General features: G+C 43.8%; 2 protein-coding genes and 2 long non-coding RNA genes across 7 annotated transcripts in view; 2 read left to right on the top strand and 2 right to left on the bottom strand.

The window, feature by feature from the left end:
• Positions 1 to 1,774, bottom strand: part of GPR19 (G protein-coupled receptor 19) — a 30,404-nt gene extending 28,630 nt beyond the window's left edge. Inside the window, exons 1-2 of one of the 4 annotated variants that reach the window (XM_070269923.1) lie at positions 1,585 to 1,774; positions 412 to 463 (exon numbers count right to left, since the gene is read on the bottom strand). The gene's annotated coding sequence lies outside the window, so the exon portion shown is untranslated. Of the gene's footprint in view, positions 1 to 411; positions 464 to 774; positions 840 to 945; positions 1,042 to 1,069; positions 1,221 to 1,584 lie in introns of those variants that run through there. The other 3 variants (XM_003365173.5, XM_070269922.1, XM_070269924.1) reach the window with 3 other exon arrangements.
• LOC138924657 (uncharacterized) lies at positions 1,670 to 15,479 on the top strand. The gene is made up of 2 exons (XR_011439695.1): positions 1,670 to 1,944; positions 14,854 to 15,479. It is a non-coding gene; the product is annotated as an uncharacterized lncRNA (long non-coding RNA).
• Positions 14,514 to 16,216, bottom strand: LOC111773926 (uncharacterized). Its single transcript, XR_002808645.2, has 3 exons — positions 16,092 to 16,216; positions 15,075 to 15,231; positions 14,514 to 14,918 (listed from the first exon to the last, which is right to left on the bottom strand). It is a non-coding gene; the product is annotated as an uncharacterized lncRNA (long non-coding RNA).
• On the top strand, positions 15,798 to 22,849 carry CDKN1B (cyclin dependent kinase inhibitor 1B). The gene is made up of 3 exons (XM_023643144.2): positions 15,798 to 18,705; positions 19,242 to 19,371; positions 21,511 to 22,849. The coding sequence occupies exons 1-2, from the start codon at positions 18,231 to 18,233 to the stop codon at positions 19,361 to 19,363; spliced, it is 597 nt and encodes a 198-aa protein (XP_023498912.1). The 5' UTR covers positions 15,798 to 18,230; the 3' UTR covers positions 19,364 to 19,371; positions 21,511 to 22,849.
• The last annotated feature ends 2,211 nt before the right edge of the window (positions 22,850 to 25,060 follow it).

Here is a 25,060-nt window from a genome sequence, read left to right on the forward strand (position 1 = left end):
ACTGCTAGCTTGACTCCTATAGCTTTCTATACTTACTTTTTCTTACAAATGAAGCTACATTGCTTACCTACAAGCCATTCCTTTCTGGTCTAGTAAAATCATGTATCGTACCAGCATTCCTCTGCCTTGTACTCCAGATGGTACACAAAGAATCAAAATATACTGGCTAAGCTGCATAAGATTGCTGCCAGTATCCAGAGGGACTTTAATACCCAGGGAACTGGGAGGCTAGAGTCTAGAAGTATGTACTATTGTAATGCGCCAAGGGTACACCTAAGTGACTTCGAGGTAAACTCCATCATCTTACTCCATGAAATCCACATTTCTTTCTGGCTGAGGCACAGGGTGGGTGGGAGGTGGTTGGGACCAGGAGACTCATTGAGAGAGAACACTTCAGGTGTTGGGTGGTACCTTTAAGATGTTGCAGGACAAATCCAATGCTCATGCAAGTGTCCTATGTGTCCTGAGAGAGAAAGAGGTCAGATTAGTTCTCTCAGGACAGTTCCCAAATTTCCTGACTCCTGTTACTTTAACTGTTCCCCCAACCCCAACCTCAGCCCTCGCTCAGGACTATGGCTTTAGAACCCTCCTTGTTCCACTCACTTGGGGACTTCCCAATTTTCACCTTACACATCATAGACTAAGTGAGTGGCATTTCTGCCTTTCTGTTTACAAACATGCATGGGTTCACACTATTCTAAGGAAGACTTTCTCCTGCCAACAGTTCTTCCGGTCTCACGTCTCTGGCGTGCTATAGTTACTGCCTTCATTTACCTCTCACATTTTCCCATCTTCTTCCCACTGCATTACGTTAGTTCACACTCACATCCTCTCTTGGTCTCCATTTAAAAAAAAAGAACAGAAAAGAAAGAAAATTACTTGGCCCCTCAGATTTATTCCTTTAAGTCGCTCTCAGAGTTATCTTTCCAGACACATGAAACTCACCACCCTCATTTTAAAACCTTGATCGGCTCTCCCACGCCCACTCCTGTACTGCTTGAATCGCTGAGACGTCCTCCTCTCTGAGTTCATGGCCAATACATAATGACGGAAAGAAGGGACGACCTACAGGCATGTGGAGGTGTAACTGCAAAATCTCGGACACTAGTGTCGTGTGCTTGACTCCATCGGATCCACGCGAATCATCGGACCTTTCTCGAGGGCCAAATTTGGTTGACTATCACGGGGCAGAAGTTTCAAAATTTTTTCGCGCGAAAAATGATTAGTCACACGCATGCGCACAAGTACACTCGGGGGGTTCCGCTTTCGGAGGCAGATCTCGCGGTGTTTGCGGAAGCCCGGAGGGTAGAAGTGTGTTTTGTGGCGTTGTGAGACCTTTTTTTTTTTTTTCTTCCCCTCCCTGCCCCGCAGCCCCGATGGATGCGTGCTGTAGTCAAATAAAAAAGATCCAGACTCCCCGGCGAGAGCAAACGGGGCCGGCAGAACCAGCCGATGCGGGGGCCGCCCTTCCTGGGGCCGAGGAATTCCCCGAAGGACCTCGGCGAGGCCCTGAAGTGCGCACAAGTCCTTCAGAAAGAAAAGCCAGAAATACGTAAAAATAGAAAAAGCCAACCAGTTTATCACCTTAGGACACACTGTGTTGTTTTTCCACTTTTCACTCTACGAGAAATCCCATTGGCTACCAACCAACCAGCCAGCTTCCCCGGCCGCCGCCGTTGCGCCTGCGCGGGGGCTTGTTTACTCCCCGGGCGGCCGCTCGCTGTCTGGATGTGCAATTTATCACGAAAAGCGGGTTTTCAGGCAGGAGCACGCACTGGAGGTGAAGAACAGGACAGTTTAAGTGCAGATCTGAAACCAGTGAAGATACGATCGGTAATGCAAACTGAACACTCAGAAATCGTGGCCTTGTCAGACCTGTCGTGGAAGATCTTTATAATGAACGTAACGATGATGATAGCACCCTCTAACCATAGCTGAGACGTGGTAAGCAGCATCAGTAAACCCCAAAATGTAGGTAGTATTTAGGGATCTGTTTAAAATATGGATTCTGTGATGGAAAAGACACAAATAGCCCAGCCCTGAGGCCATCTTGCTCGAGCAAACCTCGAGCAATACCGGCATCGTTAAGACTGACTTTTGAAGCAAAGTTAAAAGGGTACCCATGCAAATTTGAAACTAAAAAGAGAGATGATTCTAGAATCAATAGCCAGAAAAAGCACAAGCCAACAAGCAAATTAAAAAAGATGGTTTTAAGTTCCCTTCAAAGTCAGTTTCAGATGGCTTAGAAGGCTGCTTGGAAAACAAGATCTGTTGAAACTTTGTGTTGTTTCATATGACTGGATATGACTGGATCGGTCTAAAAAAAAAAAACGGCAAGCTGATTTTTTTTTTTTAAAGTATCTTTACGGAAGAATTTCTAAAGATACATTTTAATGTGCTTAAAAGCAACCTTAAATAAGGTAGATTCAGCTACACCAGGATCTTTGTCTTAGAGTTGGATAAAAACATACAAGTTAGTAATTTGGCAGTTTTACTGGACTCTTGTTAGTTTTTAAATGATGAACTTGAAGACATTAATTTATAACAAGACAGTTTCTACAAAGGAAGGTGAGATTTTTAGGTAGCATGAAATTAAGTAGAGAAAATGAATGGACATGTGTGCTGATGGGGCCAAATTTTGAAGGTTCTGGACCCTTCCAGCATGGTTCACAGAGTCTTCACCTTAAAAAAACTAGCCTCTGAATTTTTCTTATTATGTTCCATATGATAGTACAATTTAGTAAATCTAGCGCTTTGGATACTTACCTTTTAAGGCAAATTTGTACCAAAGCCAGAGTGACTTTAAAATCCAGCTCCTTCATCTAGAGGTACACTCCTTTGGTCGAGGTAAGATGATAACCAGTTTTCTAAGCCAGGGTTGAATTGACATTTTCTTCATGAAGGAAAAGAAATGCAGATAAGGTGAATTGAGTCCTTGTTTACCTTAATGATGTAAGGCTGACTCATAAAGACGGCTTACTTTGTCAAGACAATCAGCAACTGTAAAACAAACTGAATACTTTTATTGCACACGATGATATGGCTCTGATGAAAATAAAGTGTGGGAATTAGATGAAGAGTTGATAAAGAACTATGAATCCTTTGAGACCCCTGCTTCATTTACATGTGATGAAAATGTTAGTGTAAGACTGGTAAGTGGTCAAATAAAACTTCATTGTTGCTCACTGAAAAAAAGTTCCTTTGAGGAATAAAAGAAACTCACTAGTGGATTTGTTACCCATTCAATCAGCCCTATTGCTCAGGAAATATACTTACCAAAATCTCCACAATCTGTAGCTAAAAAAGTTATCCATACCATTTTTTTAGCATCGTTCTGGGCACACTCTCCTGTAATTTCCCTGAGATCATAAAGCAATGATGTCATAGAAAAAACTGCTGCCGTTTGTATCCATGTATTTATATGAATCTGGGTTCTTGTATTATTATGACCCCAAGATGAGTAAGAAATTGTTGAACAATGAATCCAATAGGCATTGCCAATTACCCAAAATTGGTTGAATCAACACAATATAATCTTACAGAGGGATAGAACTTTTTTTCACAATAGATAACTTTAAACATTTTTAAAAAGTATTAAACACATATATTATAGCTAAATTGCAGTGTTTGTGCATCCTTAATGATAAATAAGGAACTTCAAGGAAATTTTGTGCTGCTTCTAGCTGGGCGCTCTTTTAAGTGTTGGGAGTAATTCCAGCACTCTTGTCATCCCTAAAGAAAGAATGTTCCGGTCAGGTGGAAGGAAATCATTTGCAATGGGGTGGGGGGGAAAATGAGGGAAAAAAGGGTGAACTTTGGTTGTGAATATAAAGCAATGCCCATTGAGGACATCTTTCTCTGATGAAACCCTCTTCTGTCTGCTAGGGAAGTCTGCTCCGCCTTCCTATGTGCTTGAGTGGTTTCTTCCTTGTATTTACATCTCTAGTAAGGAAAGATGTCTTTCTGTCCTGCCGTCCTCAGCACTCTAGCTGAGAGGAAGGCTAATAAAGTATGTAGAGGGAAAACAAGCATGTTCTTTAACATAGTGTACTAAAAATAACAGGATTTATGGGAGATACAGGCTTAGGAGCAGACCACTCAAAACCTATGCAACTTTGTTACTTGAGGACCATAAAAGTTACTATGCTAAAAAAAATACTACCACAAAGAAATCTCCACTGATATTTGTACTCAGCATGACAGTCGTCCTTTAGAGTTATGCTGTCCAATATGGTAGCCACTAGCCATATGTGGCTCTGGAACATTGTAATGTGCGAATTCAAATTGAGATGTCCTGTAAATCTAAAATATCCACCACCAGATTTCAAAGACTTAGTATGAAAAAAAGAATGTGACGTATCTCAGTAGTAGTTTTTATATTGATTCTATGTTGAGGTATTTCACCTGTTTCTTTTTACTTTTTTTTTTTTTGCTTTTTCTCCCCAAATCGCCCCAGTACATAGTTGTATATTTAGTTGTGGGTCCTTCTAGTTGTGGCATGTGGGATGCCGCCTCAACATGGCCTGATGAGCAGTCGTGCCATGTCCGCGCCCAGGATCCGAATAGGCGAAACCCTGGGCCGCTGAAGCGGAGCGCACAAACCCAACCACTCAGCCATGGGACCGGCCCCTCTTTTTACTTTACTTTTAAGAATGTGGCTACTGGGAAACTTAAAATTGCACATGTGTCTCATATTTCTGTTGGACAGTGTTGCCGTAGATCTTTTAACCCTGTGCCGCCTCCTTGCACATATAGGTCCTTGAGGGTATTTGCTTCCAATTAAAAGCAGTTTCATAAAAATTAAAAATATGATCCAGGATTTAGCCTTCTTGGTCAATCAGTTCCCCTCCCCCACACGAGAAAATGGTTTCACGCCTTCATTTACACTGTGCAGCTTCACCGCATAACTTAATGTTGCGAAAAGCTTACAGGTTCTTGAAGCTACCAAATAAGCCTTTATTTTCTCTGAAGGAAGGCATTCCTGAAGAATTGTCTGCTTTTTTCTTAGTCTTTATATTGTTAAGGTTTTCTGTTTAATTGGGAGAAGGCTTGGCCCTGATCACTTCAAAATGTAAGTGTGCTAGGAGAAATAATGAATGAAGCAATGAATTATATTGAATTATATTGACATTATTTTCCCATTTACCAATTGCATATGAGTTAATAATGACTACATCGGTCGTGTAAAGCTTTTATTGTGGGAAACAGGACTGCCAATAGGCAAAAGGGAGAGAGAATTCCAATCCTATATTTTTAAAGCATTGGTATATGATTTTGGGCTATCTTAGACAGTGTCAGTGAACATTACAGAGGAATAAGATGACTCTTCTAGTTACCAAGTTAACATTTAGTAAATTGTCCCATTTGATTAACTCAATTACCCACCTTTCCAAGTTAAAATCCATTGAGTTCTTAAGACCCTTTTCTTTCTTTTTTTTTAAAGATTTTATTTTTCCTTTTTCTCCCCAAAGCTCCCTGGTACATAGTTGTGTATTTTTAGTTGTGGGTCCTTCTAGTTGTGGCATGTGGGACGCCGCCTCAGCATGGCCTGATGAGCGGTGCCATGTCCGTGCCCAGCATCCTAACTGGCGAAACGCTGGGCCCTCGGAGCGGAGTGCGGAAACTTAACCACTTGGCCCTGATCTCCCCTCTAGAACGATCATTTGCTTGTACCATCTTTTTAAAGCACACATATTTAGCCTCATGTTAATATTATCATCTCTTTGTTTGATTTTTATATATAGAAGAAAGCTCCCTCCATTGAAGACAGTGATTGTATTTTATTCACTTTTCAAAATTCCTCCAGTGACTGGCTTATGGTTCATACAAGTTAGGCACACTTAAGTATTTGTCAAATTTTATTGTGCTGTATCTATCCTAAAATGATTTAAATAATAGAATATTTCTAGAACTTAAAGTATGAGTTGGTATTCGACTCACATCTCTAGTACTTAAAAAAAAGTACAACAGAACTCTGTGTATAGAATAGTATTAGAAAATCAAACTAAACATGTTAGAGTATGTACTGGTATATTTTTAAAAAATTATTTTAAGTGATTATGACTAAATCCACAGTAAATATAGACCCATGATAAATCTAGATCCATATAATGATGACATGTTTTAAAAGACTCTACTTTTCTGGATCTCTCTCCTTCTCCCTTTCCTCGGTGCCTTTTTCCTCTCCTCCTCCATTTTACATTGCTTACGTTTTCTTTACTTCTCCATTTTAATAATCGCTCAAAACAAGAAATCAGTAAGGCATGTCTAACTTTTAAGTCTAAAACATCATAACCACATTTAAAATCCTGAGAGGCCAGCATTCATGTTAAGTAATGGTCATGATGAACTTCGTAATTGTTAACCCTGTCCATTTAGCTACACCATTCTACATCCCGCTGATCCAGGCATTCAAGGATGATGATTTGATTCTGTTCTCATCTTTTCCCTTGGGTGTACAGTATACTGACACGAATCTCATGTTGACTGATAAACTGGGCTTGGAGAGAACAGCTCTATTAGAATGATTTACAAGCAAAAGAGAATCTACCATTTAGGCAATCAGTACACAGTTTCCCTAAATTTTCTGTAATTTGTTTCCATTCTTGTATGATGATCCTACGCCTTTCCCACCAAGCTGGGAGGCCCTCAAATACAGAGACCTTGTATTGTTTGTCTGTGTTGCTTGTTTGTCTCTATAACTCCAGAACCTACATAATGCCTGACACGTTGTAGGGAATCAATAGATACATAATGAGTGAAGGAAGCACAGCTTTGCTCAATGGTCATGTTCCATGTGAGCTTGGTTGGGATTAAACGTGTACTGTGTTGGTTATGGAGAGTGTCAGTGTGTGGTGGTTGGGCACGGTCTTTTGGGTGAAAGGTCAGTCTCATGTGCTTGCTACCTTGAGTAATGTGTGGAATGTGTGTGCATGTTTGTTCACATGTGTGACAGGAATCTTAGCCATACTCACAAGTCCTTAAAACATGGAAAGCCAAACTGTGGGGCCTTGAAAGGGTCACGTGTAAACAGGAATCAAAAGTTCATTTGGAATGTTGGGAGTTCTAGACACGTTTGCCATGGAAGTTCATGATGGTCTCTCATTCTAGCACGTAGTGACTATGCCAGTCCCTATGTGTCTTCTCTCTGCATCTGTCTGTTCTCTTTTCTCTATGACCTTCTGGTTCTTACTGTACTTTCCACTTTTAATTCTTGAGTGAGAGTGTAAGATTGGATTAGCTCATAACCATCTTCCTTCTTTTGGGCAGAGCTCTTCTTTACCAGGCCCCATCATAAACCACAGCTCTTGGTCAGGAGCCCATGCCATGGCCTGGGGTTGGACACTTGCTTTTGGAAGGGGCTGTAGACTTGATGGGTCCCATGACTGCCATATCTAGAACCCCTAGTAGAATGTAATAGGGGCTATCTCTTTGAGCTTCACTGGAACCATGTGTATTTGCCAATAATATCAATTGGGTGCTGCCTACTTTGCATTTATTTTGTTTAGAGGATTGAAATTGGCCTCATTGGAGGATACAGGAAAGGGTAAAGACTGTAGGTTTATATCTGAAGTCAAAGTGAATATGTCATGGAGGCAGTATATGGGTTTGTGTGTGTTTGGGAGGTGTCTTTCTGAAAGAGCTAAGTTTAGTGGAAAAGGATCAAGTTTAGGTTGTTATCTTGACTTTGCACCTAATTGTGCGGGACCATTGACAAGTCACCTTTTATCTTTATTTCTACTTCCTCACTTGTTAAAGGTTATAATACTTACCTTGACTGCACAATTATTAAAACACTCTGCTATGATAAAATAAATATTAAATTCAGATTATTATGTGAGTAATGCATGAAAATGATCTGAAAATGTTTACTAGGTAAGAATCTATGCAATTTTAGAGTTCAATTACATTTGGTGGGGATTAAAACTCTTGTGTATGCACTCAAAAAAGTAGATTATAAATATGGTTGTGGTTTGGAGCATTTGCAGGCTTAGGGCTGACAGTTCTGGCCTTGTGCTGCCCTCCTGTGCTATTTAAACAGCGCAGCAGGTCAATTACATTCCCGCTTCGTGAATGCTCTGTGGCGGAATTCTATCTTATTACTTACCCTCTTCTGTCCTCCTGTGGCCACCGAGGGCCTAACTATTCTGGATGTTTCTGTTTCTTCAGTAAAGGAAGAGATGGAAAACTACTCTGAAACATTCTTAGCCAGAAGATCTAATCTTGAGTTAAGGAAAAAAGCAACAAATTGCAAATTGCATTTGACACTGGAGATATAATTGGCCCACTGATACAGGCAGAGCCCAAGAAGATTATTGAGGTTTGGAGAAGAATACCATTATGACAGTGCCAGGAAATGCTTTTTTGTCAAGAATAAATAGAAATGCAACTCACTCCCCTTTTAATATGCTAAAAATTTATAGTAAAGTTTTACAGTGTTTATTTGGTAAATAAAAGTCTATTATTGTGGGAACAGAAGATGCTGTTCTATAACGATTTTCTAAGCACAACATTAGCCAGTTGAAATATGAGACTCACAAGCAAAGCTAATTCTGTGCTAATTCTCTTAGCATAGTCTCTAAAAGTGATTCCTTTCAAAGAGGTTTAAGGTAATTTGTCCACGTGACAATTTTTAGGAAAGTTAAGAAAAGATATTGAAGGAAGCATTGTGAAACCATGCAATGAAACAAGTGAGAAGTTAGTCAATGGGGCACCTTCTTAATGTGCCTACTCCCCCATCTGCCAATGCCCAGACCTCACCCCTGGCCTGCTTCCAGGCTGGTTTCCTATTATTAGAACCTAGCTACCCTTTGCTTAGACTAGGTAGATGTGTGCATATTTTATTCAGGTGGGTATACAGCATGCATATACATGACTTTCTGTTTAGTTCACTCCACTCAGGCTTTCATAGCCTCCACTTACCAAGACTACTGTTATCAAGATCACCAGTGACCTCCAAGGCCAGATCCAATGGTCAGTTTTCAGTCCTCATCTTACTTAATTTATCAGCAGCCTTTGAACCGTTTGATCTCTCTCTTCTCCTTGAAACACTTTCTTTTCCTTGGGCTCTGGGTCACCTCTCTCTTGGCTCTCCTCCACTCCATCAGCGGCAACTCTCCGGTCTCCTTTGCCTAGCGCCTTCCCATCTTCCTGATTTCGGAAAGTTGTAATAGTCTAAGGCTTACTGTTCAGGCCTCTTCTCTTCTCTGTCTTAAACTCACTGCCTTGGTGGTCTTATCTAGCCCCATGGCTTTAATATCATCCAAATGCTAAAAATGTCCAAATTTGTATCTCCAGCACAAACTTCTCTCCCCTGAATTCCAGACTCATATATACAACCGCTTACTCAACATCTGATTTGGATGCCCAAGGATATTTTAAACTTAACACAGTCAAAGAAAAATTTGTTCGTCTCTCAGTCAACTGCATTTCGGTAAATGGCCCATCCTTTCTTTAGCTGGTTGGGCCAAAAAGCCTTGTAGTCATTATGGAGTCCTCCCTCTCTCATATACTCTATTTCCAATCATTCAGCAAATTCTGTTGGCTATATCTTTAAAAACACATCTGTCAACTATCCTCTTTCCATGTACATTGCTACCCCCTGGTCTGACCCAGTATGACCTCCTTTTGGATTACTACAATGGTCTGCTAACTGGTCTCCCTACTTCTCTCTTTGAACTACTTCCCACTCAGCAAAGGGAGCAAAGTTAGCCAAAGTCAGATCAAACCTCCCTGCTCAAGGGTAGCTCACCTTGATGGGAATAAAATCCAAAGTCTTTACCATGGCTCGTACCTATACATTGATCTGGGCCCCTATTTTCTCTCTGCTTTCATCTCCTACCTCCCAGCCCCTACTTACTTTATTTCTGGCTTATTAGTTCCCTGATTGTTCTTCAGCCGTCCCAGGCACATTCCTACCTCAGGGCCCTTGCATTTGCTATTTCCTCTGCCTGGAACATAGAAAATTACATAGCTCATGTCCTCATTTCAGTCAGGTCTCTATTCAAATGTCACTTTATCAAAGAGTCCTTCGCTGTTATCATAGTGTATGCCTTTTTACCCTCTGTACCCTTAACTAGGTTATTTTTCTTTTTAGCATTTATAAGAACATGACATACTCTGCTTATTTATTTGTGTATTGTTTGCCTTCCACATTTGAGTGTGAGCTCCATTCCATGAAACCAGGACTTTGGCTATCTTTGTTTTCTGCTGTGTCCCCAGAGAGTTTGGCATCTGGTAAGGGCTCATTAAGAATTTAATGAATGAAGAAATGAACAAATATATTCATGTGAACAATTATTCAGAGAGTGGTCAGGAGCAGAAAATGAGCTCCTTTCAATTTTTTTTAGGTGAAAGTTTGCATAAACTAAAGAATAAGATCATAATCAAGGGAATTTTTCTCCTTCATGTCTTCTCAGTATAAAGAATAGAATGTAGTTGAAAATGGTGAACTGGGGCCAGCCCCATGGCGAGTGGTTAAGTTCACGTGCTCCACTTTGGGGGCCCAGGGTTTCGCCAGTTCAGATCCTGGGCGCAGACAGGGCAGCACTCATCAGGCCACGCTGAGGTGGCATCCCACATAGCACAACCAGAGGCACTCCCAACTAGAATGTACAACTATGTACTGGGGGACTTTGGGGAGAAGAAGGAAAAAAAAAAAAAGAAGGGGCCAACCCTGTGTCCGAGTGGTTAAGTTTGCACGCTCTGCTTCTGCAGGCCAGGGTTCCCTTGGTTCGGATTCTGGGTGTGGACATGGCACCACTCGCAAGGCCATGCTGAGGCAGTGTCCCACATACCACAACTAGAAGGACCCACAACTGAAATATACAACTGTGTACTGGGGGGGTTTGGGGAGAAAAAGCAGAAACAAAAAAAAAGATTGGCAGCAAGTTGTTAGCTCAGGTGCCAATCCTCGAAAAAAAGGAAAAGAAAGAAAATGGTGAATTATTGTTCCAAATTCCATATTCTAGTCACAGAAGTTTTCTACTTATGTTTCAATCATGGAAATTAAATGATGTACATGGTGTGGTCGTGGATCTGGGTTTTGCTATTTGTTTCCCATTTTTATGAAACCAGCAATACTAGTAAACTTGCATTTCCTTACTACATTTTATTTGAAAGTGAAGATTTTTCTCTAAGTAAAAATGTCTGATGCATTTTTTTCTTTAAAATCTGGCCCCACCAGATCAGTTTTAAACACTTCTTGAATCCAGTTTCTTTCAAAGATGCTATTTTCCTCTCTAGGAATTTGAATCTCATTTTTCCCAGAACTTCTTTTTATAAATAGTGCATTGTGGGTAAGTTAAGCTAATGAAGCCTCCATGATAAAATTTACAAACCCACCAAATTACTGCATCTTCTACATGAGTCGTCGCAATGGATTCTGGACTCAGCTTCAGAATTTCAGGCACGCTAATCCTAGTGCCTTCACTACTCTCTTTTGTGGCTTTGCAACACTCAGCCTTCTCTATCTCAGGGCCTTATCTGCAAGAGAGGATAATAGCATTTGTCTCACAACTGTGGTCTTAATGAGGGTCAAGTGAGACGACACCAGAGAAGATGCTTTCGAATATGTAATGTACTGTGTTCATCAGGGATGTCTTGGGTCAACTAACAGAAACCCATAACAAACTAGCTTGGAACAAAATGGGGGAAATTGTTCTATAAACACAGGGCTGTCCCACAGAACTTAAGTCCGGGGTGTGGGACCTCATGAGCTGCAGGATCCAGAAACAGGGGAGTCTTTGGTTACTCAGGGCTATCTTTCTAAAATCCATAGTCTCTCTTCTCTGCCCCTCTTTGCATGTCCTTTTCTTTCTTCTGAACTTTACAGACAGTCTTTATCTACATCTCCATCACTTGTGGACTGAAGATAGCTTTCTTAAAACAGTTCTTTCAATGCCAAATCTACATTACCTTATTAACCTCTAATTTATAATTTATTAGTTGAAGTTTCTGAGACCTGGTTCCAAATCTTCAGGAGAGAGAGTTTGGTTGGCCAAGTTTAGGTCAGACAGCTCCTCTCCCCTTATCTGGCCACCTTCAGGAAGGGAATGGGAACAGCACCGTATAATCTGCTGTCCCTCAGCAGAAGAGGCTAAGGGAGCAGCCTCTCTGAGAAGGGAGAGTGGGACAGGGAAGAAACGAGTGTTATACACCTCAAGTGTGACCTAAAAGTATTGAGACCGTCACATGCATCCTTATTCTCATATCTTTGTCATCTTTAATCTACTCAGTATTGAGCTGGCCATATGATTAATGTGCATTTGTGAATATGGACGGGTCTCAGAGAGCCCCACTAACCATGCCATCCTTCACATTCTGTGTCAGGGTCACGTCTCCAATATTGTCTCTGTTGCCCTCTTAAGGAACATAACTTCTCGTTCTTACTTTTCTTGGTGATCCAATTAATTTCAATGTGTAGACTGACTATATCAAACCAAATTCTCCATATTCTCTAGTCCCTCTCTCCCAAACTTTTCCCTCTGTATTAGTTAGGATTGACTGTAAAATGGTATAACAAATGGATCCCCAATGTAATGGTTCAACAAAATAGAAATTTACTTTTTCTCTCAGGTCAGGTCAGGACGCAGGTTGATGGTGGCTCTATCATCTTCAACATGTGTCTTCCAAGGTTGCAGTAGTATTTACCTGTGCAGCCCATGGGAAGGGGAAAAGGGAGAGGCAGCAGTAGGGGGGTCATGTGACAGGTTTTATGCATTAGGCCTGGAAGATGCGTATCACTTTTGTTTACATTCTGTTGGAAAATATCTAACCACAGGCCACATATAACGGCAAAGGAGGCTGGGAAATGCAGTGTAGCTGGGCAGCTGTATGCCCAGTCATAATTCTCCTACTAAGGAAGAAGGCAAGAATGGATTTTGGTGGACAGCTAGCAGCCTCTGTTACATTCTCCCTCTGTGTGACCTCTCCCAGTTAATGGCATTATTCTCTCAAATACCCCAGCTTGAGTCCTTAAGTCATCCTTCATTTCTCCATCTTTCTCAATTCTCTTATCTGTGCTGACTGCCTAAGCAATCCCACAGTCATTCTTTGCTTTCCATTCCCTCCTCCGCAGCACTGCTTAAGGCTGTTGTATCTCCTGCTTGAGCAACTGCAGTCAGCCTCCACAATTACCTCCATGTCAGCCTCTCTAGGCTCGTCACGTCCATCCTTTACTCTGTTGTCAGATGCCACTTCCGAACACAAAGATCTGATTGTCGAAGACAGCTTGGGCCCCTCAGCAGTCACCTCTCCACTCACCGTCAAAGCTGTAAGCACCACAGACAAAGCATTTGCAGCTATGCCTCTGCAGCTCAGGAGATCACGCCAGACTGTCTCCTACTCTCTGTTCCAAACCCTCTCCAACTGGTCTCATGGCCTGTGCTTCACCCTCTTGACTCACACCTGTGCTCTGCCCAACAACCAGCTCCCTTTGGATTAACACCATAATGGGACTGTCTAACCCAGCTTTCCATTTAGCTGTGTCTCTAGACACTGTCTCTCAGGGCCCAGGCTTGCTCTTGTTCAGGAGACAAGTTTGGACAGTGATCATGTTCTTCTCTTTACCAAATTCCCATCAGTTCCCATTGCTTACTGAATAAAACAGATCTTTTTTTTAGCAAGCCATCCATGGCCTGCCCCTGTCTGATCCCATCCCCCAGTTATCACCCCTACCTATACATCTTTATAACCTTCTTGACATTTTTCTCATTCTTCAAGATCTGACTCAGGTATCACCTCCTTGAAGGCTTCCTCTTTCTCCTTCCTTTGTACTCTATCATTGTACCATGCTCTTCCATGCATTGCTTTCTACCTCTGTGGTTTTTTGTGCACGTGGTTGTCTCTCCATCTAGGGTGTATACCCCTGAAGGCAGGGACTGTGACTTAGTCATCCTGTCACTCCCCACAGAGAATAATGCCTTGAGGAATAACTTACACGTGGTAAGATCACAACTTCCACTGGGCAACACCTCCTAGTGTCCCAGTGACTTCCCATATCACTCAGTCAGTGATAAAAACCCTACATAGGCCTACCTCATCTTGTATGATCTCATGTTCCTGCTCCCACTCTCCCCTTGCTCCTTGCTGTTCCTTGAATCCATCAGAAAAGATCTCACTTCAGAGCTTTTGAATTTGCTGTTCCCTTCATTGGGACACTCTTTCCCCAGATATCCATATGGCTTGCTTTCTCAAGTCCTCAGGGCTTCCCTCCAAGGCTGCTTTCTCAGCGGGGCTTTCCCTGACCACTCTGTTGACATTGGGACCTGGAAACACTCTCTTTCCCTCTCCCCATCTTGTTGTTTCTCCATAGCATGTATCACCTCCTTACATAGTATATCTTTTACTCATGTATTACAGTGTTTAGTTTCTGTCTCCCCTCTCCCCACTGGAATGTAAGTTTCTTCCTAGTTGAAATGTTTACTTCTGAATCCCCAGAGCCTGGAATAATGCCTGGCATATCGAAGACACTCAATAAATATTTGTTGAAAGAAAGAGTAAGCAAATTAATAGAGGGTGCTCAATAAATATTTATTAAATTGAATGAAAGATGTCAAAAACAGATGAGTGTAAAATTTCCAAACTCTAGAAATATGTCGGTTTAGGAGAAGTGTGAAATTGACAGAAAGCTGCCTCATTATAAACATCCTCAAGGAAAGATTCAAATTGTGTGCTTGTGGTGGGAGGGGCAACTGGGCAAGGAGGTCTGTACCTGTGCAGAAACATTAGGGGCTGCATAACTCCCCGCTCCGCCATTGCATCTGGGGGGCAGGTTTGCCTAGCCACTCCGTTGGGACACTTGTCTACCACACAGGTGTTTTAAGTTATTTTGCTCTTTGCTCCTCTCCTCAGCTTGTGAAGGACACAGAAACCTCGGGCTTCTTATGTGGCACTTCTCAACTCTCAGCAGGAAACTACTAGGAGTGAAAATGACAAGGAAAACATCACCCAGGACTAGAGTCTGGGTCTTGGAGAAGCAGAGCCCATTTTAGATCCGCGCGAGTGGAACTTTCTGTCTTCTACCCAAGCTCCGCCTTCACACTGTTTATCTGAAATTTTTCTCCCTGGCTTACTGTTTTGCAGCCGCCTACTTTCCGCAGGAGGATGGCGCTCTGATCTCCACGTTCCCTCTTCCCTCGGGGACTCCATAGTATTTTTTTCACGCTTCGTTGCCACTACAGCAGACGCCTGCCATCTCATTATTTGCCGTACAGATCTCCGGTGCCTTGACTGTAAACAAAACACTTTAGATCATAGCAAGGTCGATGTAAGCACAGCCTTTCAGCTGGCAGCCAGACGTCTTAAGGTGGCGTGACTGTGACTCGTTCACTTTTCGAGATACAAAGCAACAAAATGGTGCTCCTACATATCAGCTGTGGAAAGATTCTGGGCGTGTAGGGGATAAAAGTATTAATTTCCTACTTTTATGTAAGATATTGATCCCATGAATAAAGTCAAACTTTTGTGGCAAGGTGTAATACTCTAGAATAGCTCCATTTACATACACGTGGTTGTTTGTGTATTTGTGCCTGTGAATTTATGCTTATATATAATATGGAATTCCTGTGTAGTCTAGCAATTGTGTACAAATTTCAACAGTGATCTAATTTCAGGAATAGTGTATTAATTATGGTATTGAGGCCTACCCTCATTTTCCTCACCCTCTCCCTGTCTTCTCCAATCCAGTAAATTAAGTAGGGCATTAAATGTAGAAAAATAAAGAAGATGAGACCTCTTACTTTGATCCCAGGTAAAATATTTTCTGTCAGTCAGGTAGGAAGTCCTGACTTTGAAACGAGTTTTGGGCACTGCCTCCCTCACTGCTGTCTAGCTGTCACCCCTTCCTTCTGGAATCTTCATTTTAGTTGAACTACCGCATAGTGATACCAAAGGCCAGTGACAGCTGCATTTAAACATCAGTGACCACAGGCCACATGAAGGAGACATGTGCAGGCAGCTTAGGGCAGGAGAAGGAGCCATTTTGAATCACTTATAAGAGAGGACCTGCAGACAACAGCACAAGTGAATCCAGGCAAAAACCTGAACCCACTGGGGCCATCAGCAAAGAAAGGAACAGAAGATGAACCCACCTGAGAGTTAGGAGACCTGCCTCTAGTCCTGGCTCTGCTACCAACTGGAGATGTGTCTCAGTTTCCTCAGTGGTCCAAAGAGAGGGTTGAACTACAGGGTTCCCAGGGCCCCTCCCAGCTCTTACCTTCTGGAGTGTATGAGGTGAGGCAGGCACCCAAAGTAGACAAACAACATGTGATGAGGAAAACAAGTTAAAAATCGAAGTCATCTGTAACACAGATGCACAAGAAAACATCGCTGCTGTGTACTATTAGAACCGCAGGAGATCGGTTCCCAGTAAAATGTATTAACTTTGGCCCAAACCAAGATTATATGTATTGGGGGGTGGGGGTGAGGAGGCAGTTAAAGACCCTTTGAGCCCTGACCATCCTGTTTTCACTTCCACCACCCCGTGCTCAAGATTACAGTGATAGCTAAATTTCAAGATGCAAAGGGGAGCAGAGAAATGCCCAAATAATAATATCAGACGTGAGGACCTGGTTGTGGTGGTTTTATAAATCACTTCATAATCTGGAGTTTCAGATTGTTTTCACCCTTCGACGACTTGCAGCCCTCTAAAAGCATTCGCTTGCCTCTGAACGTCGTTCTGGGTGGGTTTAAAGCAGCGATGATGGGGGGAGAGAAGGGTAGAGGAAGGAAGGAGCTGTTGTCTTTGGCGGCAGGACTCAGGTAGAGGAAACTGCTACAACCCGGGAAAGAATTGAAAAATACAAAAGAGGAGACGAGTTCCCACTCGCAGCCCATGGCAATGGCCTTAACTGTGCTTGGGAAGCAAGAAGCTGGGCCAGGGGTGTAACCTCGCTTTTGAAAACTAAATGTGTGTGACACATTTACAAAGTTTATTGGGGACTTAGGAGACCAAGTTTTGATCTTGAAATCCTGTCTCATTTTTATTGAGGGAGAGCTTGGGTTCAGAATACATTATAAATGCTGCGCCTACTCCAGGCTAATTTATAGAAAGACGTTCGCCTTGGCTTATTCCCGAAGCCCCCTGCCTCCCCTAGAACAGCGGAGACTTCTAGGTCAAGGGTGAGCCCAACACTGCTCATCCCCAGCCAAGGCACCCAGGCGGGGGGCCCCCAGCCCCTCAGCGAATGTTCTCGGGCTCCCCCGCGGTGCCACAGGTTGGGGCCACGGCTGAGAGCCCAGCTGGGGGCAGGTCTCCCACCGTCTGCCCGCACTCCCTGCTCGGCGAGCGCGGGGAAAACCGAGGCGCAAACCGAGCTGCCAGCCACCTTCGGGATCAGCGGGTCCAGCCCCTTCGTTTCCCGGACCAGGAGCGGGAGGTCGGGGCTTCGGGGCGGCCGCGCGCCGGGCAGCGCAGCGCCGGGACTAGAACCCAAGGCCCCGCCGGCCGCGCCGCCCAGGCCCCTCCCCAGCTTCCCGGCCGTTTGGCTAGTTTGTTTGTCTTATTTTTCATTTCTCCGAGGGCAGCCAGAGCAGGTTTGTTGGCAGCGCTGCACCTCCAGCAATCACGCGACCAGCCAATCTCCGGCCGGCGCTCTCGGCGGCGCGCGGGGAGGCGGGGAGCGGCCGAACCGCGCCGGGGCCACCTTAAGGCCGCGCTCGCCAGCCTCGTCGGGGCGCGGCTCCCGGCGCCGCGACCAATGGATCTCCTCCTCTGTTTAAATAGACTTGCGGTGTCAATCATTTTCTTCTTCGTCAGCCTCCCTTCAACCGCCATATTGGGCCACTAAAAAAAGGGGGCTCGTCTTTTCGGGGTGTTTCTCTCCCCCTCCCTTCTCCCCACTTCCTCGCCGCTCCACGACTCGGACGCCGGCAAGGTTTGGAGAGCCGCTCGGGGCGCGGGACCCGCGGGCTTGCACCGGCCCGGACTTGGACTGGCTCTGCCGCCCCCTCCGCTCCGCTCCGCTCCCCTCCCCTCCCCGCCCTCCCGCTCGCCGGGACACTTGAGCGGCGGCGACTCGCGGCTGCCTGGCCGGGGCTTCCCCTCGCCCCCTCCCCCAGCCCGGCGCGCTCCTGACGCTCGGCGCTCGCCCGGGCTGTTTGTTTCTCTTGGCTCCGAGCGCAGTCGCAGGGCTTATAAGAGGGGTTCGGGCTGGGTCGGGGCGTCTTGTTTTGTTCGGTTTTGTTTCCCGAGAGCGCGAGCGACGCGGTCGTCCAAACCCGGGAGGAAGATGTCAAACGTGCGAGTGTCCAACGGGAGCCCGAGCCTGGAGCGGATGGACGCCAGACAGGCGGAGTACCCCAAGCCGTCCGCCTGCAGAAACCTCTTCGGTCCGGTGAATCACGAAGAGTTAACCCGGGACTTGGAGAAGCACTGCCGAGACATGGAAGAGGCCAGCCAGCGCAAGTGGAATTTTGATTTCCAGAATCACAAGCCCCTGGAGGGCAAATACGAGTGGCAGGAGGTGGAAAAGGGCAGCTTGCCCGAGTTCTACTACAGACCCCCGCGGCCACCCAAAGGCGCCTGCAAGGTGCCGGCGCAGGAGAGCCAGGATGCCAGCGCGAACCGCCAGGCGGTGCCTTTAATTGGGTCTCAGGCAAACTCAGAGGACACGCATTTGGTAGACCCAAAGACTGATACGTCGGACAGCCCCACGGGCTTAGCGGAGCCGTGCACTGGGATCAGGAAGCGACCTGCAGCAGACGGTAAGGACCCTTCAGACGCGTACGACGTCTGTCTGTCTGTCTGTCTGTCCGGGGCGCCGCTTGGCCTGCTCGAGGGTCTTCACCTCAACTTTCTTTTCAGCGCGTTCTGATGTCGCTTTTGGGCAACGAACTTTCCTAATGTTAGGTCTTAAATGCTATGTAGCTGACTGCTGGTCTGTTTACGATTAAGTCAGAAGCCTGAGATTGTCTTATCTGATAATTTCTCTAAGTGAAACCACCGCAGTCCCCCCGCCGGCTGGCCAGGGCTAGGTATGTGACAACGTAGGGATGTTTATCCGCGGCCTCTCCCTTCGCTGTGAAGAGCGAGCTTTGGGGTGTAGAATGCACTTTCTGTTACGTGAAAACAACTTCATTTTGTGCCCCCAAAGGCCACTGGGGATGACGGATCCAGGGATGTGGGTGGAGGTGGTGGGTTTTTCATCCCTTGACTATTGTGCCAACTTCTGTCAGCCATTGTTTTTTTCTAATAAAGATTGTTTGTGTGTGTTCTTTTTAAAATTCCCTCTTGCCCTTAGATTCCTCTCCTCAAAACAAAAGAGCCAACAGAACAGAAGAAAATGTTTCAGACGGTTCCCCGAACGCGGGCTCAGTGGAGCAGACGCCCAAGAAGCCGGGCCTCCGAAGACGTCAAACGTAAACTGCTCGGTGGGTAAACTACTGGGAGCAAATAACCGACGCCCGAATCGGGCTGCAGGAAGTCATGGGGTTTCCAACCCAAGATACCTGATCTTAGTGGTTGCTGGCAGATCAGAGCTTGTGGGTTTCTGTTTTGTTTATATTTTGTGAGGTCAAAAAAGTAGGGATGCGGAAGGCCGAGAATCGTTGTGGGGACGCTGGAATTTTTCACAGTTTCTACGTCCTGAGATCATTTTCCCTTGAAACACAGAATTACTAGAACAAGTGTCCCAGGCAAGTCCTTGTAAACAAGGACCCGTGGGTAGGAAGGTCAGTTCCCTTAAGTTCCACTAAAACTTCTTGGGGACAATGGCTTCTTTCCCCATCTGAGCAAGAGCTGGGTATGCCTCAGTCCCACTTCATGAGAATTCACTTCCTAGAGTTCAGGTTGAGTCAGTCACAGATTTTGAGCCATACACGGGAAAAATGGCAAATACATGATAAAATATAAATTTTGAGGGACAAGTTGGGTCCAGATGGCTCCTATTTGGTTAATCAAATGGTTAGAAATGTGACTAGAGAGGTATGTCGCAATCTATTATCTATCATTTTCATAAACTGTCACTTTCCCTGTTTTCTGATAAGTTTTGGGGACAGAGGAGGAAGCTGCGTATGTTAAAAAAACCAAAATGGAAAGCTCAAAAATACTAAAGATCCTACAGAATTTCTGATAACACTGAAGTTGCAAAGCAGAAGTTAAATTAACTCTGCCAGACTAAGCAATCCAGGAACACGTCAGCATGTGTATGCTAATCGCACTGTAACAGGATGATTTGGATATTTGTAGGGGAAATGGATAGTAGATATCAGGGCTGGCAGGGTAGGTCCACCCCGCCCAAGGGAAGTGGAGATTTTTCCATCTACTAAAATTTGATCAACACGAATAGCTAATTTGAATAATTTAGCCCCCAACTTTACATAGATTGGCTATCCATAATGATCAAACCACATATATTAATAGCTTATAAACTTATAGACAAGGACTGTGACCTTTTTTTTTTTCCAAAACACACTCATAGCCTAGCATATAAAGAGATTTTAATAGATGTTGATAATAACTGTTTAAGTCCTCATTTGTAAAAATTTAAAAATAAATGAAAGAACATAGAGAGTTGTTGGTTTTGTTTTTAAATTTGTTTTTTTGTGCTTTTAAATCCTAATGCCACATCTATGACTTCTTCACATACGTCTGATATTTTTCAGAGCTTATACAAAATGGCACTATAGAACCTCTAGATTACAGCTGTGCATGAAGTGGGAAAATTGGATGAAAAATTTTCCTGAAGCAACCTTAATACCTGCAGCTCTTGTTTTGTTATGGCTTGTGGCCGTTTATCACCTGAGCCACCGTGAATCAGACCTACCGGATTTTGATCTGGCCCCATTTTGACATACAGAGAGGCATTTGTTAGTAAATATTGCCAGTTCAGAGAATACTTGAAATAGTAGAAAGGACCTATTCAAAACTATTCATGTGTATATTCTGCATATGACTACGAAACTAGAATATTTTGGAAAAAAATAGAATTTTCTTTGGAGAGCCTTTATAAGTTACAATTCCAATTATTTTTCAAATTTAGAGAAGTTTGAAAATTTTGCTACTTTTAAGTGTTACAGTTCCTGAATTTTCCTCCTGTATCTGTTCTTTCTTAGTATCTTTGACCCGGATTCTCCAGACCAGGGTTTCTCAGCCTCTGCACTATTGACATTTGGAGCCGAATAATTTTTTGTTGTGGGAGGCTGTCCTGTACATTGTAGAATGTTTGCCAGCATCCCTGGCCTCTCCCTTTAGATGCCAGTAGCACCCCTTACGCCTAGTATGACACCCAAAAATGTCTCCAAACATTGCCGAATGTCCCCTGGGGGACAAAATTGCCCACTGTTGAGAACCACTGCTCTAGACAAAAGTACACAACACAGAGGAGAGTGAAACTCCAGTGAAGTGAATGTTGGATGGAGATGACTGTAGTCATCTACTTTAGTCCTTACTTTCTTTTCCATTGCTCAGGTATTTCCCGACTGAGACAGTGACAAAATAATTTCTGTACTTTAATGGTAATGTTACTCTGGTACTTTTCACCTAATTCTTCCTTCTTGTTTCTTTTGCAGAATTCAGAGTATGTTTCCTTGTTTAATCAGATACATCACTGCTTGATGAAGCAAGGAAGATATAAATTGAAAAATTTAAATACATATCGCTGACTCCGAATGGACATCTTGTATAAGCACTGAAAAGCAACAACACAATAACACTAAAATTTTAGGCACTCTTAAATGATCTGCCTCTAAAAGCATTGGATGTAGCATTGTGCAATTAGGTTTTTCCTTATTTGCTTCATTGTACTACCTGTGTATATAGTTTTTACCTTTTATGTAGCACATAAACTTTGGGGAGGGGGGGTGGGGTGGGGCTGAGGAATTGGCATGGGGGGAATGGAGAGCTGGCTCCGATTTAGAGCAAGGAGAAAAATATTTGACTTGCATGAAGAGGAGCAGTTTGGGGGAAGGGTTTGAGTTTTCTTTAAAGATGTAATGTCCCTTTCAGTGAGAACTGATACTTCATTTAAAAAATCATCAAAATTGGAACACTGGCTACAAATAATTGCTATTTATTTTTACACGAAGCTTATTTTCATTTGGGAGCTCTCATGATTCCGTTATGTAGCAGCAAATGGTTTTTTTTTTTCTTTAAACAACAGCAAACTACCCTCAGTGCTCCCCAAGTCCCCGTGAAAATTAGAATTGACCAGTTAATTATTCAGCGGTTAGGTCACTCTAGGTAATTCTGGACAAAAATTTGGGGTGTATGGGGGGAATTCTGAATGCTCAAAATCGACCATCTAATTTTTATCAGATTCATTGAGAAAATTTCTTAATTTTCTTTTTACTTTGGGCTTAGTAAATACAGTCAAAATAATTCTAAATCCTTGGATATTTTTTAAAGGTCTGTAAGTAACTTTGCATAAAAAATAATGAAATAATTTTAAATTTCAAACTTCTCATTCTGTTTGTTAATTTGCCCAAAGGAAAGTGGTGTTTTTAAAGGAAAGTGTACAGTAGAAAAGCACACTCGTGGCTTGTGTGAAATGGAGACAACATCTTTAAACAGTATTTTTACATTGCCTGTGTATGTGTATGAAACAAAACCATTTGAAATGTGCCTGTGTACATAACTCTGTAAAGACACTGAAAAATTATACTAACTTATTTATGTTAAAAAGAGATTTTTTTTTTTTTTAATCTAGACAATATACAAGCCAAAGTGGCATGTTTTGTGCATTTGTAAATGCTGTATTGGGTAGAATAGGTTTTTTTCCCTTCTTGTTAAGTAATATGGCTATGCTTAAAAGGTTGCATACTGAGCCAAGTATAATTTTTTGTAATGTGTGAAAAAGATGCCAATTATTGTTACACATAAAGCAATCAATAAAGAAAACTTCCATAGCTATTCATTGAGTTGCACTGTAATGTGTTTACTAGGCTTGAGCTATTCGACCTGGCATTCTAGTCATATTAACCAATACGTATATGAACTGGCAAATACCTACATAAGTCAGGCCTACGTCTCAGATGATGTTTATTTGGGCCCGAATGTAGTAGTCACTATTTTCCACTTAGTTCTATATGGTTGGACAAAGCTACAAAAGTGTAAATTGGAAAAGCCACATTTTCAAATAAATAAGATTATCTACATTAGTTCAAATATTTATGTCATCTAGGATATGAATGTGTCAGAACTAAAAATTCTTACATAAGTCGAGACTGATCACACCATTTGCAGGATTGAAAATGAAACTAACATAGGGACTTCTGTAAATTCTGTATTTACACATGCAAAATCTGAGGAATTAGAGCAATTGTTCAGACCGTCTAAACTACACCCCTTGTCCAAAATATTCAGATATATAGGTCCCTTAGAAATTGGGGTGCATTCCACACTAATTTAGATAGAACAGGTATTCTTCAAGTTAAACTGATCATCACACACACATTCCTCAATTTCTGAATTTCCTGGTTATAATCTACACAACCAAAAACTGGTTAATTTAAGTACCAAATCTGAGGGATTTGGGTTCCCATAGTCCACATAGCAGAGACACATTTTTTTTACTTAAGAAAAAAAATTTTTTAATGCATTTTAAAGTCAAACTTACTACAATTCCTGTAATTTCACCTTCTCTTCAAAAATGTGGTTAGGGTGTAAAAGTAAATTATTTTTTCTAGGAATCTGCGAATGGTCAAATCGCAAAAATTTGAATTTGGGTTAAATTGTTTTCCTCAAATGCTTGTATTTACATTATTGCACCCCAAAAGGGGCTCTAAAAAGATCGTTGCAGCTTATTTTGACCCGAAGTTACTTTTTTTTTTTTTTTTAAGCAGGGTCGACTCCTCGGCAGCTGGGGAGGGAAAAGTAGGTGCTTTGGTGGTTGGGCCACATTTTCCAAGTAGGTATTATTTTAATTAAAGACTAAAGGTGTTTTTGTGATTCTATTCAAAACACGAGCACAGAGTGTTTTTCAGGAAGAGACTGAGAGAGCAAGAAAAACCACTCAAAATAGGGAGGAAGGAGTGGAGAGTCAGGAAATAATGAAATAAAATTAAAGTTTCTCTGAACCAACAAGGGTACTCTAAAAAGTGTCTCTAACCAAGGGGCAAAAAAAATCCTCTTAAGTGCTGCATGTTCCCCATTTTCCTTTCCAAAAGAAGCATCTTTAATGTGAATTTTTAGACATTGCGTTTTAGGAGTGCTGGGCCAGGAAGGAGATGCTCGCCGCGCCGGGCACGTTCACAGGAACGCAGCCCCCAAATCCCCGTGCTGGTCCTTCACACGTCTGTGTCAAGTCTCTAAGTGCGTCCCCACGATTCCGAGCGTCCTCTCCCCGCCCAGACAGCGGGTCCGCCGCGGGCGTCCCTCCGAGGGGATGCGGCCGCCGGCGCCAGCCGCCCCCTGCCCCGCTACCCGGGCCACCGCGCCGTCGTCTCCCCAAACTGCCCCGCAGCCCGGCGCCCGCGGCGGCAGTTGCGGGGTCGGGCTGGCTGGCGCCTCAGGACGAAAAGGCCATCAAGTCTCGCTCCTCGCCTGCAGCTCGCTGCTCCCGCACGGGCCGGGTCGCTGCGCGCAGTTCCCGCGCCCGGGGCGCCCGCAGGCCGTGGAGGCGGCTGCGCCTCGGCCGGCGCGGCGGGGCTGGGCCGTTTCTCAGAAAGTTGCCTCCCTCATCATCTCTCCTCTGGGCTAAGAAAGAAGCAAAAGCCCCCATTCCTCTCCACCAGGAGACCCTTCACATCAGTACCCTGCCAGTTCCAGAGCGGCGAGGGGATCTGAGAGAAGGGGCGAACCTTTCGGAATTCGTGGACCCTCCAGGGCAGCAGCCCGCTCCCACCCCCACCCCGGGCTCCAATGATCCGCAGCCCCGCGCATTTCGAAAGGCTTCCCGGCTCGCCGGCGGCCGAGGACGGCCGCAGCCGCGCGCAGCAGGGGCCGAGCGCCACGGCCGCTTGCGGGGGTCGCTTCTTCCCTTACACCCGCTTTGCAAAGCCCCCCCGCCCCATCTCATTCCCAGTTGCCCAGCGCGGGGGACAGGGGCAGGAAAGAACTAGGGATATGTGAGTCCAGGGTCATGATTGGGGGACTCGGGGGACCGTGGATATCAACAGGAGG

The sequence above is a fragment of the Equus caballus genome, chromosome 6 (genome assembly GCF_041296265.1).
Source record: "Equus caballus isolate H_3958 breed thoroughbred chromosome 6, TB-T2T, whole genome shotgun sequence".
In the NCBI taxonomy this organism is placed as follows: Eukaryota; Metazoa; Chordata; class Mammalia; order Perissodactyla; family Equidae; genus Equus; species Equus caballus.